The sequence below is a fragment of the Tupaia chinensis genome, unplaced genomic scaffold (genome assembly GCF_000334495.1).
Source record: "Tupaia chinensis unplaced genomic scaffold, TupChi_1.0 Scaffold000275_1, whole genome shotgun sequence".
In the NCBI taxonomy this organism is placed as follows: domain Eukaryota; kingdom Metazoa; phylum Chordata; class Mammalia; order Scandentia; family Tupaiidae; genus Tupaia; species Tupaia belangeri.
This window is the reverse complement of record NW_006159757.1, coordinates 8486967-8498280: the sequence shown is the minus strand read 5'-3', so window position 1 is coordinate 8498280 and position 11314 is coordinate 8486967. Positions and strand designations below refer to the sequence as shown.

Sequence of the window (11314 nt, the reverse complement as noted above, 5' to 3'; positions counted from 1 at the left end):
CTCTTGGAATCTGGGGCACGTGCGCACGCACACGTACCTGGCATGAGTTTTAAGTCACCGGGTCCGGGGCGCGAACCGCAGTCAACTATATGGGAATCCAGCGACATAGCCATTACACTAGCTGCTGGTCCCTCACCAATATTTTTTAATTAACACTTCAATTATGAAGCTGTTCCTAATTCCTATTCCCAATAAGTCTACCTCTCTTATGGGACTAAGTGCGTGCTTGCTTGCTTTTATTTTTGGAGAAGTTTTTGCTATAGAGTGCATGTGCTCACCAGAGAGACAAACAGAAAGCAAGAAATCACCCCCTAGCGGGGATGACCATGCCACAATCCCTTTTCCTCCATTCTCTCTTGGGATCTTTGGCACGCACACATACATGCCCGGCGTGAGTTTAAGCCACCGGGTCCGGGACTTGAACCTTGGTAGACTACATGGAAGTCCAGCGACATAGCCATTACGCCAACTGCTGGTCCCAGGACTAAGTGCTTTCTGACCTAAACACTTATTATAGTTTCTCCCTTACATGACACTAAGCTACTTACATATAAGTTGTCATTCTTTTTACTAACCATAACTAATCACAATAGTCATAAGTAATTTAAATAAGGGGCCGGCAGATGGCATAGTGGTTAAGGGTGCTAGACTCCCACATGGCCAACCATGGTTTGAGTCCCAGACCTGGGACTCAAAATAAATTTATTAAAATAAATTAATTAATAAAGTTAAAATAATCCTAAAAAAAATTTTTTTTAAATAAATAAGTAGTTTAAATAACTGAAACTTGATAAACCATTAATACCATCAACAAAGACTGTAGATATGCACTGAGGGGAATGAAGGTTAAAGAGTTTATCACACATGTGAGCCAAAACACTTACCTAGAGATCTTTCAAACTCCTCCGTATGCTAAAACATGTCTGATTACTATTTTTTCTATTTGATTAGTATGATTAGGGCTGGTTTAAAATAAAGACTTCCAGGCCAGCCAGTGGCATGGTGGTTAGGGTGACTGGAACTCACATGGCCAACTGCACAATTCCAGTCCTGATCCACTGACTTGAAAAACATGCCAAATGTGTCGTTTGTGCCCAAAATCTCAAAGGAATAACTGGAGAAGGGACTATGGCATGACCACAAAACATACAGCCTACCTACAATATACTTAAACCTTCAGAGTAAAATGCATTAGTAAATACTGATCCTATGATCACTACTGCAGTGAACAGAAAGTCCTTTGTCTAGAGAACTCTAACATGACTATAGCACGGATTCTCAAAGAACAAATAAATCTAAGAGGCAATCTAAATTACAGTTCAGAATGTTTGAATCAAGTACAAAAGTCCCCTTTAAAAATCATAAAATTTGAGACCAGCAGTTAGCGTAATGGCTATGTCACTGGACTCCCATGTAGTCGACCACAGTTCGAGTCCTGGACCCGGTGGCTTAAACTCACGCCAGGTGCGTGTGCGTGTGTGCCCAAGATCCCGAGAGGAGAATGGAGGAGAAGGGATTGTGGCATGGCCATCCCCCCTGGGGGGTGATTTCTCGCTTTCTGTCTGTCTGTCTGGCGAGCGCACACGCCCTATAGCAAAAATCTCTCAAAAAAAAAAAAAAAAAAAAACCATAAAAAAATTATAAAATTTTGGGACCAGCAGATGGCGTAACGGTTACACTGCTGGACTCCCATGTTTTCGACCACAGTTCAAGTCTCAATCCCAACGGTTTAAGTCATGCCAACTGCATGTGTTGTTTTTGCTAGAGGGTGTATGTGTTCATCAGAGAGAGAAAGGAGAAAGGAGAAAGCACCTCCCCCCCCCATAGAGAACACTCACATCACAGCACCTTCTGCTCCATCTCTCCCTCCTTTGGCAATTTTTTTAAAACAAATTTCTTAAAGAATTATTTAATTTTATGTGTGTATGTATGTATTTTAATTTGACCAGAGAGGGACAGAGCAAGAGAGAGAGGGGGAAAGTGAGAAAGCAAGCCACCAGGTCTGGGACTTGAACCATGGTCAGCCATGTGGGAGCCCAGCTCCCTCAACCAACATGCCATCTGCTGGCACTTACTTTGGCGATTTTGAGTGCACACACACACACACACACACACACACACACACACACACACACGGTGCATGTTTTTCAAGTTGCTGGGTCCAGGACTCGAGACACGGAGGTTGGCCATATAGGATCCTGGTGCTTTTATCTACCAGGCCAGAAACAGCCCCCTCAAAAAACAATTTTTTCAACATACAGTGCTGAGATGGGACCAGCAGATGGCATAATGGTTATATTGCTAGACTCTCATGTAGTCAACCACGGTTCAAGTCCTGAACCAGGCGGCTTAAAACTCACGCTGGGTGAGAGTGCACGTATGCCCAAAATCCAGAGAGAAGACTGGAGAAGGAACTGCAGCATAGCCATTTCCCCTGGTGAGTTCTCACTTTCTGTCTCTCCAGCGAGCACACATGCCCTATGATAAAAATCTCTATTAAAAATATTTATTTATTTATTTATTTATTTAGAGAGTGTGCTAAGAATAATCTGGTTAAGTAGTACTAAACTGTATCCTTATATTCTCAATCCTTTACTAGGATTATTGTGTAGCATACAAGAAAACAGAAAATAAAATTTCTGAGAAGCACAAATAACTAATTACTTTAACTTTTTTCTTTTTCTAAAAATTTTGCTATAGGGCCCATGTACTCACTGGAGAGGATGTGGTATGAGAAAGCATCCCCATGAGGAGATGGCCATGCTCCAATCCCTTCTCAGGACTCTGGGTATGTACATGCACACTGCCTCGCATGTTTTTCAGAAGCCAGGTACAGTACTCAAACTGAGCAGTCAGCCAAGCAGGATCCAGTCACCTTAACCAACATGCCACCAGCTACCTCCTAATATTTAAATATACCATTTCTAACATGATTCGCAAATTTATTTCTAAGCCAATACTAAATTATTATATGGGGACAGCTTACCCACAGAAGCTGAAAACCTAGAAAAGCAAAAGTTGCCAACCTAACAGCAAAGTAAGAAACTGGAAGGGACCGGGGGTGGGGGAGGGGTTGGGGGGTGGGACTGTGAAGTTCGAGTCCCAGATCTGGGGGCTGGCAGGTGGCGAGGTGATTAAGGGCGCTGGATTCCCACATGACCAACCACAGTTCGAGTCCAGGACCTGGTGGCTTGTCTTCTCACTTTCCCTCTCTCTCTCTCTCTCTCTCTGTCCCTCTCTGGTCAAATTTACATAAATATGTAAGCAAATATAGTCAAATAAAATAATAATTAAAAAAAAAAAAAAACACACATGCATGTGTCCAAAATCCTGGAAGATGGAGGATGAAGAAAGAAAGATTGTGGTGTGCAATCCCCTAAGTGGGATGCTTTCTCACTTTTCCTCTCTCTGGTCAGGGCATGCACTCCCTGGCAATTTTTTTTTTTAAAAAGAGGGTAAAAGATTCTACAAAGCTTACAGGTCTTAATAGCTTCATTGTGTTATAGCATAACAAAATACTCATCTTCCTGATGTGAGATGTTATTTATCAAGTTAATTAGTTATGTTCCTTAAGTGTGTTAAAGAAGGTGTGATATTGGGGCCAACAGGTGGCAAGGTGGCTAAGGAGCTGGATCACATATGAAAACTACGCAATTCAAGTCCTAAACCTGGCACCTTGAAAAACACACCAGGTGTGTGTGCCAAAATCCCATGAGAAAAATGGAGGTGAAGGAGTTACAGCATGGCCACCTCCCACACCCCCAGGGGTGATTTCTCACTTTCTCTTTCTCTCTATCTGTCTCCAATGAGTTGCAACCACCCTATAACCAAAAAAAAAAAAAAGGCACGATATGATACCCTATAGTTTAAAGGAATAACTCAATTCCCTAAAAATTTCAATTATACAGAATATTCCATTTCTGCTACTGAATGAAAAATTTACTCTAGTTTATGCCAAATCATTGTATGTCTTCTTTATTAAAGTTGTTATCAATATTTGTGCATTAATATTAGCTTATTTTAAACTCAAATGATAACAAAAGAAAGATAATACTGAAAAACATAGAAAAATTGAACACTTCTTTACACTTTCTTTAAAAGTTACAATTTCTGACATTAAAATTACTTGACACATAAGCATCATGTAATACCTGATAGCATAATGACTTTTTTATATTCTTAAATCTCAGGCACTAAAAATATTTACAAAAAAATTTAAAAATTCAATGGTATGTTCACTCCATATACTAAAAGCTAAATTATAATTTGATAATTTTTAACTTGGATGATATCTTTATTTAACTTTCAGTTATCTAAGTTCTTGTAACAGTAAAAATGACAATATAAGATTTCTCATTGCGTGGGCCAGCTTCATAGTACAGTGGGGTTAAGCACTGTACATTGGAACCTGGATTCTCACCACCCATCACAGTTCAAATTCTAGTCCCAGAGACTTGAAAAATACACACAGTGCATGTGTGCATGCCTCGAATCCTGATGGGATGAGGAAATGAAGAAAAGGGACTGCAACATGACCCTGCTCCACTGGAGGGTGCTTTCCCTGTCTCTCAGTACATGTGCCCATTGGCAATTTTTTTTTTTTTTTTTTAAAAAAAGGACTTCTCATTATCAAAATCACCCTGTCTTCACTATACATGACAGTGATAATGTGAGAACTCCAAATTGATGTAATTCTCAAAGAATATCACATAAAACAATCTAGGAAGGACTCACAGGGAATAAAGTTATCACTGTTTCAAAATGAAAGCAGATACTGTTCTGATGTATACTTAAGTATGCACCTACCATTTAACAAAAAGTTCACAATCCAAACGAAAATTTAAATAAGGTGTACTTTCTTAAGTAACACTGTACTATCTTTGATATTTGATACAATGTGATGTTTCTGAACTAGGCTTATAGAAACCTGCATGACTATGGGTTTGTATTCACTTGTCCATGCTCAACTGTCTTTAATCATGAACAAATCTGAAAGACCAGCAATAACTACTGAAAACAGTAGAACTAACTGGCTCTTCGAAAATTCTGGCAGCAACAGTACCCATGGGCAAAACCCACCACAAACTATTAAGCTTAGCTAGGAAGTTCAATTAGGCACCCAAACACACACATAGCCTGCAGTGGGTGGGTCTATTCCTTTAGGCATCAAAAGCTCCAAACTTACCATCAAAAAAGAAATTCAAGGGAACCAGCAGTTAGCGTAATGGCTATGTTGCTGGACTCCCACGTAGTCGACCACGGTTCTTGTCCCGGACCCGGTGGCTTAAAACTCACGCCGGGCGTGTGTGTGTGTGCGTGCCCAAGATCCGGAGAGGAGAATGGAGGAGAAGGGATTGCGGCGTGACCATCCCCCCTGGGGGGTGATTTCTCACTTTCTGTCTCTATGTCTCTCTCTGTCTGTCTGGCGAGCGCATGCGCCCTACAGTGAAAATCTCTCCAAAAAAAAAAAAAAAGAAATTCAATTAAATCCTTCATATTCACAATTATTAGATGGCTGTATATAGTAGATAAGTATTCACATCTATTTGATACTATTTTCTAGACAGTTACATGTCTGTTTTTAAACTAGTAAAACATAATGAGGGCCAGCAGGTGGGATGGTGGTTAAGTGCACTGGATTCTCACATGGCCAACGGCAGTTCAAGTCCTGGACCTGGTAGCTTGCTTTCTCACTTTCCCTCTCTCTCTCTCACTCTGTCCCTCTTTGGTCAAATTAAAATAAAGTTAAAATAATTCTTTTAAAAAAATAATAAAATATTTAGACATGAGTATTCTCCAACAATCAGAACTCACTATAAACAGAAAAATGACAGTTCAAAAAGTTGTATTCTGGGAATCAGCAGTTAGCATAATGGCTATGACGCTGGACTCCCACGTAGTCGACTGCAGTTTGCATCCCAGACCCGGTGGCTTAAAACTCACACCTGGTGCGTGTGCATGCATGCCCAAGATCCCAAGAGGAGAATGGAGGAGAAGGGATTGCGGCGTGACCATCCCCACTGGGGGGGTGATTTCTCGCTTTCTGTCTCTATGTCTCTCTCTGTCTGTCTGGCAAGCGCACGCGCCCTATAGCAAAAACCTCTCCAAAAAAACAAAAATAAAAAAGAGTTGTATTCTAATTCTTAATAACCCTTTCCTAAAAAATTAGAGAAATAAAAGTTTAATGAATATGAGGTGGTGTTTACATTAACTGATTCATGAATTTGAGGCCAGACTTTACGAGATACAATTCACATGAGTGTTCATCTTATTATGAATTAGCCCAAAGTCTAAAATTACAAATTTCCAAAACAATTTTGATACTCAAAATACTTCTGTCCAAACTGAATCATTCTGCAAGATGAAGAGTCATTTTCTTTTTAAAAAGTAATAGGTATACGATACACCTGCCTGTATTATTTGCAGAATATTATCAATAAGGTCTTTAAGCTGACATGTCCAGGAAAATAAATATACCATGGTACTAGGTACACTTTGTATTCCTTTATTCTGAATCCGTTCAATTATTATTGATTTATCTTGTAATTCCCTGAGGAGAGCTTAGTAGTACAAAGAACCTAGCTTGTAGTGATCCATCACCAACCCATTTCTAGGGGCAAAGCATCCAGAAGAGACAATGGAGGCTAGGAACAAACCAAACAAATGGAAAAGACGGCAAGGGTCTGAAAACTAGCATCTGACAGACGAATTTTGAGAAAACTCATTTCCAATTCTAAACATGCTCAGTAAGTGGGATGAGAATGGTTTAAAGAAGTCGATCATGCTGCTTATTTGTGGGGCAGTGGGGGCAGGTAAAAATACGCATTTCCTCATTTTCTTCAAAATTTATGTTAGTGAAAATCTAGCAGTTCTAAAGCAATGATTATCCAGTATCTTGTCGGGAAATCTTGGGCCTGGCTTTGGCAGCCCAAGACTGACTAACAACACTTGCTGAAGGCTAAATAGGAAAAGCAACCGCGAGCGGCCTCCTCCCCCTGTGCTTCTCAGCTTCCAATCGGGAGAAGTCACCGACCCAAAAACGAGGTGGAGAAGCGGCAGCCCAAGAAGGCTCTTTTGCTTTGCCTACATTTCTGCAGAAGGTGAAACCCTCCTTTCTCACCCACTGTTCATTCGGCCGTTACTCCCACCTGACCGGCTTCCCGGGCGCACGTCCTTGGTTCCATTTCCTGGACTTCTGCACACTTGCAGGCGGCCGCTCCACCCAGGGCGCAAGGCACCTCACACCCATCTCCTCCGCCCGGACTCCCTCCCTGAAAACCAAGGCCAACGAAGAAAATCCCCGAGGAGCCGCGACCGCCAGCCGCCTGATCTCCACCGTGGGGCCCTAACTGTGAACTGGGGGGCGTCCACCTCGCACCGCGGGCCCAAGCGGGGGGCGAGGCGGCCGAGGTATGGGGGGGAACCCGGCGAACGAGCGCCTTCCGGGACCCACACTCCGGCCCTCAGCTCACGCCCCCGTCCTCCGCCTCACACTTCAGTCCCCGGGGCTGCCCACAGCCCGTGCCGCAGCCGCTCACCGTCAGGCCGGTGCCTAGCACAATCACGTCGTACTCCTCATTCATGGCGGGGCAGGGCGTGGAGGGAGGACCCGAGAAAGGAGAAGGCGCAGGGGCTCTGCGGCCACCTTAAGGAGGCGGAGAGGGGTTAGGCCGCGCTTGGCCTGAGGGAAGAGGAAAAACAGAACGAGGTAAAATGGAGCTGACGAGAGGGTGAAGCAGGCCGCCACCTCAGACGGGAAGAGAAGAGCTAGGGAGGGGAGGGAGGGGAGGGACAAGAAGAGGGGGAGCAGCGGGCGGTGACCAAGCCTCCGCAGTCGGGGCGTGGCCTGTAGGAGTGCCACGATACCGCCAATCACGCGCACTCCGCACTCTTATTGGCTACGTATCTTTGCTCGCCCGACGTCCTTTCTTTCCGTCCTCTCGCGATAGAAGGGCAGGACGTCGCCATCTTGGCTTTCTACTTGTCGCCTGGCTGCTGCCACCGTGGTCTGTTTGGGCGCTGGTGGTTGTGGCCTAAAGGGTGGGGGTGGAGGCTAGGGCTCTGCGGTCACGGTCGTGAGTTTCGCCGCTTGGGCAGGAGCTCGCCGGGTCCAAGGTCCCTGGGCCCTGCCGCCGCCCTTGGACTTTGAGCGAAGGCACACTGTCTGGTGCGAGGGACGGCCACGTGGGCCTTTCCGGGCTGGCGCCTCAGCCCCACCCGCCCACAGTGACTGCTGCTGTGGTCCGCGGGCTGGGCTTGCCGGATCCTAGGAGACGCGGCGGGAAGAGTGTCTTCCCTGTTTCCCGCCCTGTGTCATTCTTGTTTGATGCCTTAGGAAACTTGAAAGGCGAAAGAAACTTCCTTTTTCCAAAAGTGACCCTTTTATATGAAGGGTAAGGACAGATTTGATTCGGCACCTACTAAGGGCTGTAACTTAAGCCAGCTATAAAAATGGTAGCTTACCACCGTGAGAAAGAGTTTAGGCCATGAACATTGCCTTCCACCACCCTAACCCCCCCACCCCCCACTCCTGGGGTTTTTATTGGGATCTCCAACTTTGGTGAGGAGACAGGTGTTAGCAGAGAATGTAGAGGCCTAGATAAGTGGTTTTCCTGAAGGCGCTGACAATTGGAAAAGCAATGTTGTCAGCCAGTGATAGTCTGTTGCATACCCAGCAAAGGTTTGGAGTTTCTTTCAAGATTTACTCTATAGCTGGATAAGAACTATTCTGATCGTGGTAAACAGAACTTCTTTCCTCATATTTAAGTAATTCAGATTGATAAAACATTTTTTACTGTCTTCACCCCACAAAAAGTGTAAGAAGGTATGTTATATTGGACAATGGATTATTTTTGGAGAGGGGTAAGACAGTTTAAATTTACATACAACCTTAATTAAATCTGTGTACATTCATTACAAAATTAATTTTTGTAAGACAAAAATGGAGTGCATAGTTTACCAGACTCCTGAACTGATTATATAACTGGGTGTAACTGATTTTTTTTCTGTTGACTAAGCAAATGATGCCTTAGAAGGTTCCACTGTTGCTCTGTTGTCAAGTAATCAAGATTCATGTTACTCCTACAAGAGATCTTCAGAATGTTCATGACAAATACATATTATGGAAAACCAGTGCACAGATTTTAATTTTTACCCAAAAATAAGCTCATACTTTAATTCCACGTTTTTCACTTTTTGAAGCCCTCATGTAGGTTTAAACCAACATGAGGGCCAGTTGAGTGGCCTGATAGTGAAGAGAGTTGGATCCTGCATGTCATACTGAGCAGTTTGAGTCCTGGACCCAGCCACTGGAGAAACACCAGGTGTTAAGTGCTTATGTATTCAAAATCCCATCAGAATGGAGAAATGAAGAGATTGCAGGCTGATCATGTCCCATTGGTAAGTGCTTTCTTCTGCCCTGACCATCTCTCTGGGGAGTGTCTGTGCCCTCTGGCAAAATTTAAGAAGGAAAAAAGATGAAATATTTACCTATTTATAAGAAACTAGCAGTAACAGCCAGCTGGTGGTTAAGACAACCCACATGGCCGAATGTATGGTTTGAGTCCCAGACCTGAAGGCTTGAAAAACATCTGTGTATGTGCATAAATGGCCAAAAATCCTTAGAGAATGGAAAAGGGATTATGTTATGGCTATTCCCTGGAAGGTGCTTTCTCACTCTCTTTCTCTGTGTCTTTGTTGAATGAATGTGGCTTATAGCAATTTTATTTTAAAAATGCAGTAACAATAAGCATTTTTTCATGTATTGCTAACAACCTCTGAATGATGAGGTTTTAAGCTTGTCAGCTGAATTATGTTACCATGTTCTAGTGAAGGCTATTTCATCAATATTCACAGTTACTGAGAAACTTAAAAGCATTGAGATAAGGGAACTGAATTTAAGGCTAGTAAGAATCAGTATATAAGAATCCCTTACACTGAAATTTAGTTTTGTGGGCAGTACAGAGCCTATGACCCTAAGGAGAGAAAAAATAAAAATCCCTGACTAATCTTCAACAGACCAGGTCTTTCAAAAATCCTGTACCTGTCATTGAATCTTCCACCTCCACCTATTCTAGTTGTCGAGAACCTGGTAGATAACAAATATTGTTTATGGTGAAGCTGCTTGAAAGCCATTAATTGGTTCAGTGGGTTGCAGGCCACAGAGCAGTTCCTGGTAGAGTGAAACCTTAGGTTTAGAGGAAGTAGGTTGGTTGGTAGAAAGGAGTGGAAAATACCACACCATCAGTCTTGAAAATATTTCAAGCCTTTACACAAAGCAGGAATTGTTGGAAGTCCTCATTATACTTAAGTACTTGTGAATAATTGTTTACTGATCATTTTTGCCCAATAGTTCCTACTAAACCCCCATCTGTACTTTACAAAGGAAGAAGGTCTAAGGAAAGAAAATTAAGAGTGAAGCTTAGTTCAGACCACCTTCCACCTGGGCCATGGGGCCAGTTTCACAACAGGTTTTCCACTTCTCTTCTAACTCCCTTTCTATCCTTTCCATTATCTTTTTTTTTTTTTTTTTTTAAATTGCCAGAACTTGTGTGCACCTGGGGTTTTGTTTTGTTTTTTTAGGGGGGTGGGAGGGAATACCTTCAATGGGATGTGGTCAGGCCACAATCCCTTCTCCATTTCTTTATCCTGCAGGATTTGGGGCACATACACATGTGTGCCTGTTTTTTGTTTTTTTGTTTTTTGGGGGTTTTTTTGGAGAGGTTTTTCATTATAGGGCGCGTGCGCTCACCAGACAGAGAGAGACATAGAGACAGAAAGTGAGAAATCACCCCCCAGTGGGGATGGTCACACTGCAATCCCTTCTCCTCCATTCTCCTCTCAGGATCTTGGGCACGTACGCACACGTGCCTGGCGTGAGTTTTAAGCTACTGGGTCCGGGAGGCGAACCGCAGTCGACTACGTGGGAGTCCAGCGACATAGCCATTACGCTAACTGCTAGTTTCCGGCCTGTTATATTTTTCGAGCTACTGGTTCCAGGATTGGTACCAAAGTCAGCCATGTGGAATATGGCTCCCTTTGCCACTAGGCTACAGGCCAGCCCTGCGTGCCTGGCGTGAGTTTTAAGCTACTGGGTCCGGGAGGCGAACCGCAGTCGACTACGTGGGAGTCCAGCGACATAGCCATTACGCTAACTGCTAGTTTCCGGCCTGTTATATTTTTCGAGCTACTGGTTCCAGGATTGGTACCAAAGTCAGCCATGTGGAATATGGCTCCCTTTGCCACTAGGCTACAGGCCAGCCCTGTCCATTGTCCTTTTTTTTTTTTTTTTTTTTTTTTTTAATTTTTTTTTTTT

The 11314-nt window shown here is 43.3% G+C and overlaps 1 protein-coding gene and 1 long non-coding RNA gene across 3 annotated transcripts in view; one reads left to right on the top strand and one right to left on the bottom strand.

Moving 5' to 3' along the window:
* The window catches only part of GDI2 (GDP dissociation inhibitor 2), a 44071-nt gene extending 36250 nt beyond the window's left edge, over positions 1 to 7821 (bottom strand). Inside the window, exon 1 of one of the 2 annotated variants that reach the window (XM_006150070.3) lies at positions 7539 to 7821. In XM_006150070.3, the coding sequence (XP_006150132.1) occupies positions 7539 to 7583 (45 nt within the window). In that variant the 5' untranslated portion in view covers positions 7584 to 7821. Of the gene's footprint in view, positions 1 to 7148; positions 7410 to 7538 lie in introns of those variants that run through there. The other variant, XM_027772473.1, reaches the window with a different exon arrangement.
* A 16-nt stretch (positions 7822 to 7837) lies between these two features.
* The window catches only part of LOC114008044 (uncharacterized), a 24342-nt gene continuing 20865 nt past the window's right edge, over positions 7838 to 11314 (top strand). The window contains exon 1 of the long non-coding RNA XR_003549613.1: positions 7838 to 9399. This is a non-coding gene — a long non-coding RNA (uncharacterized LOC114008044). The remainder of the gene's footprint in view (positions 9400 to 11314) is intronic.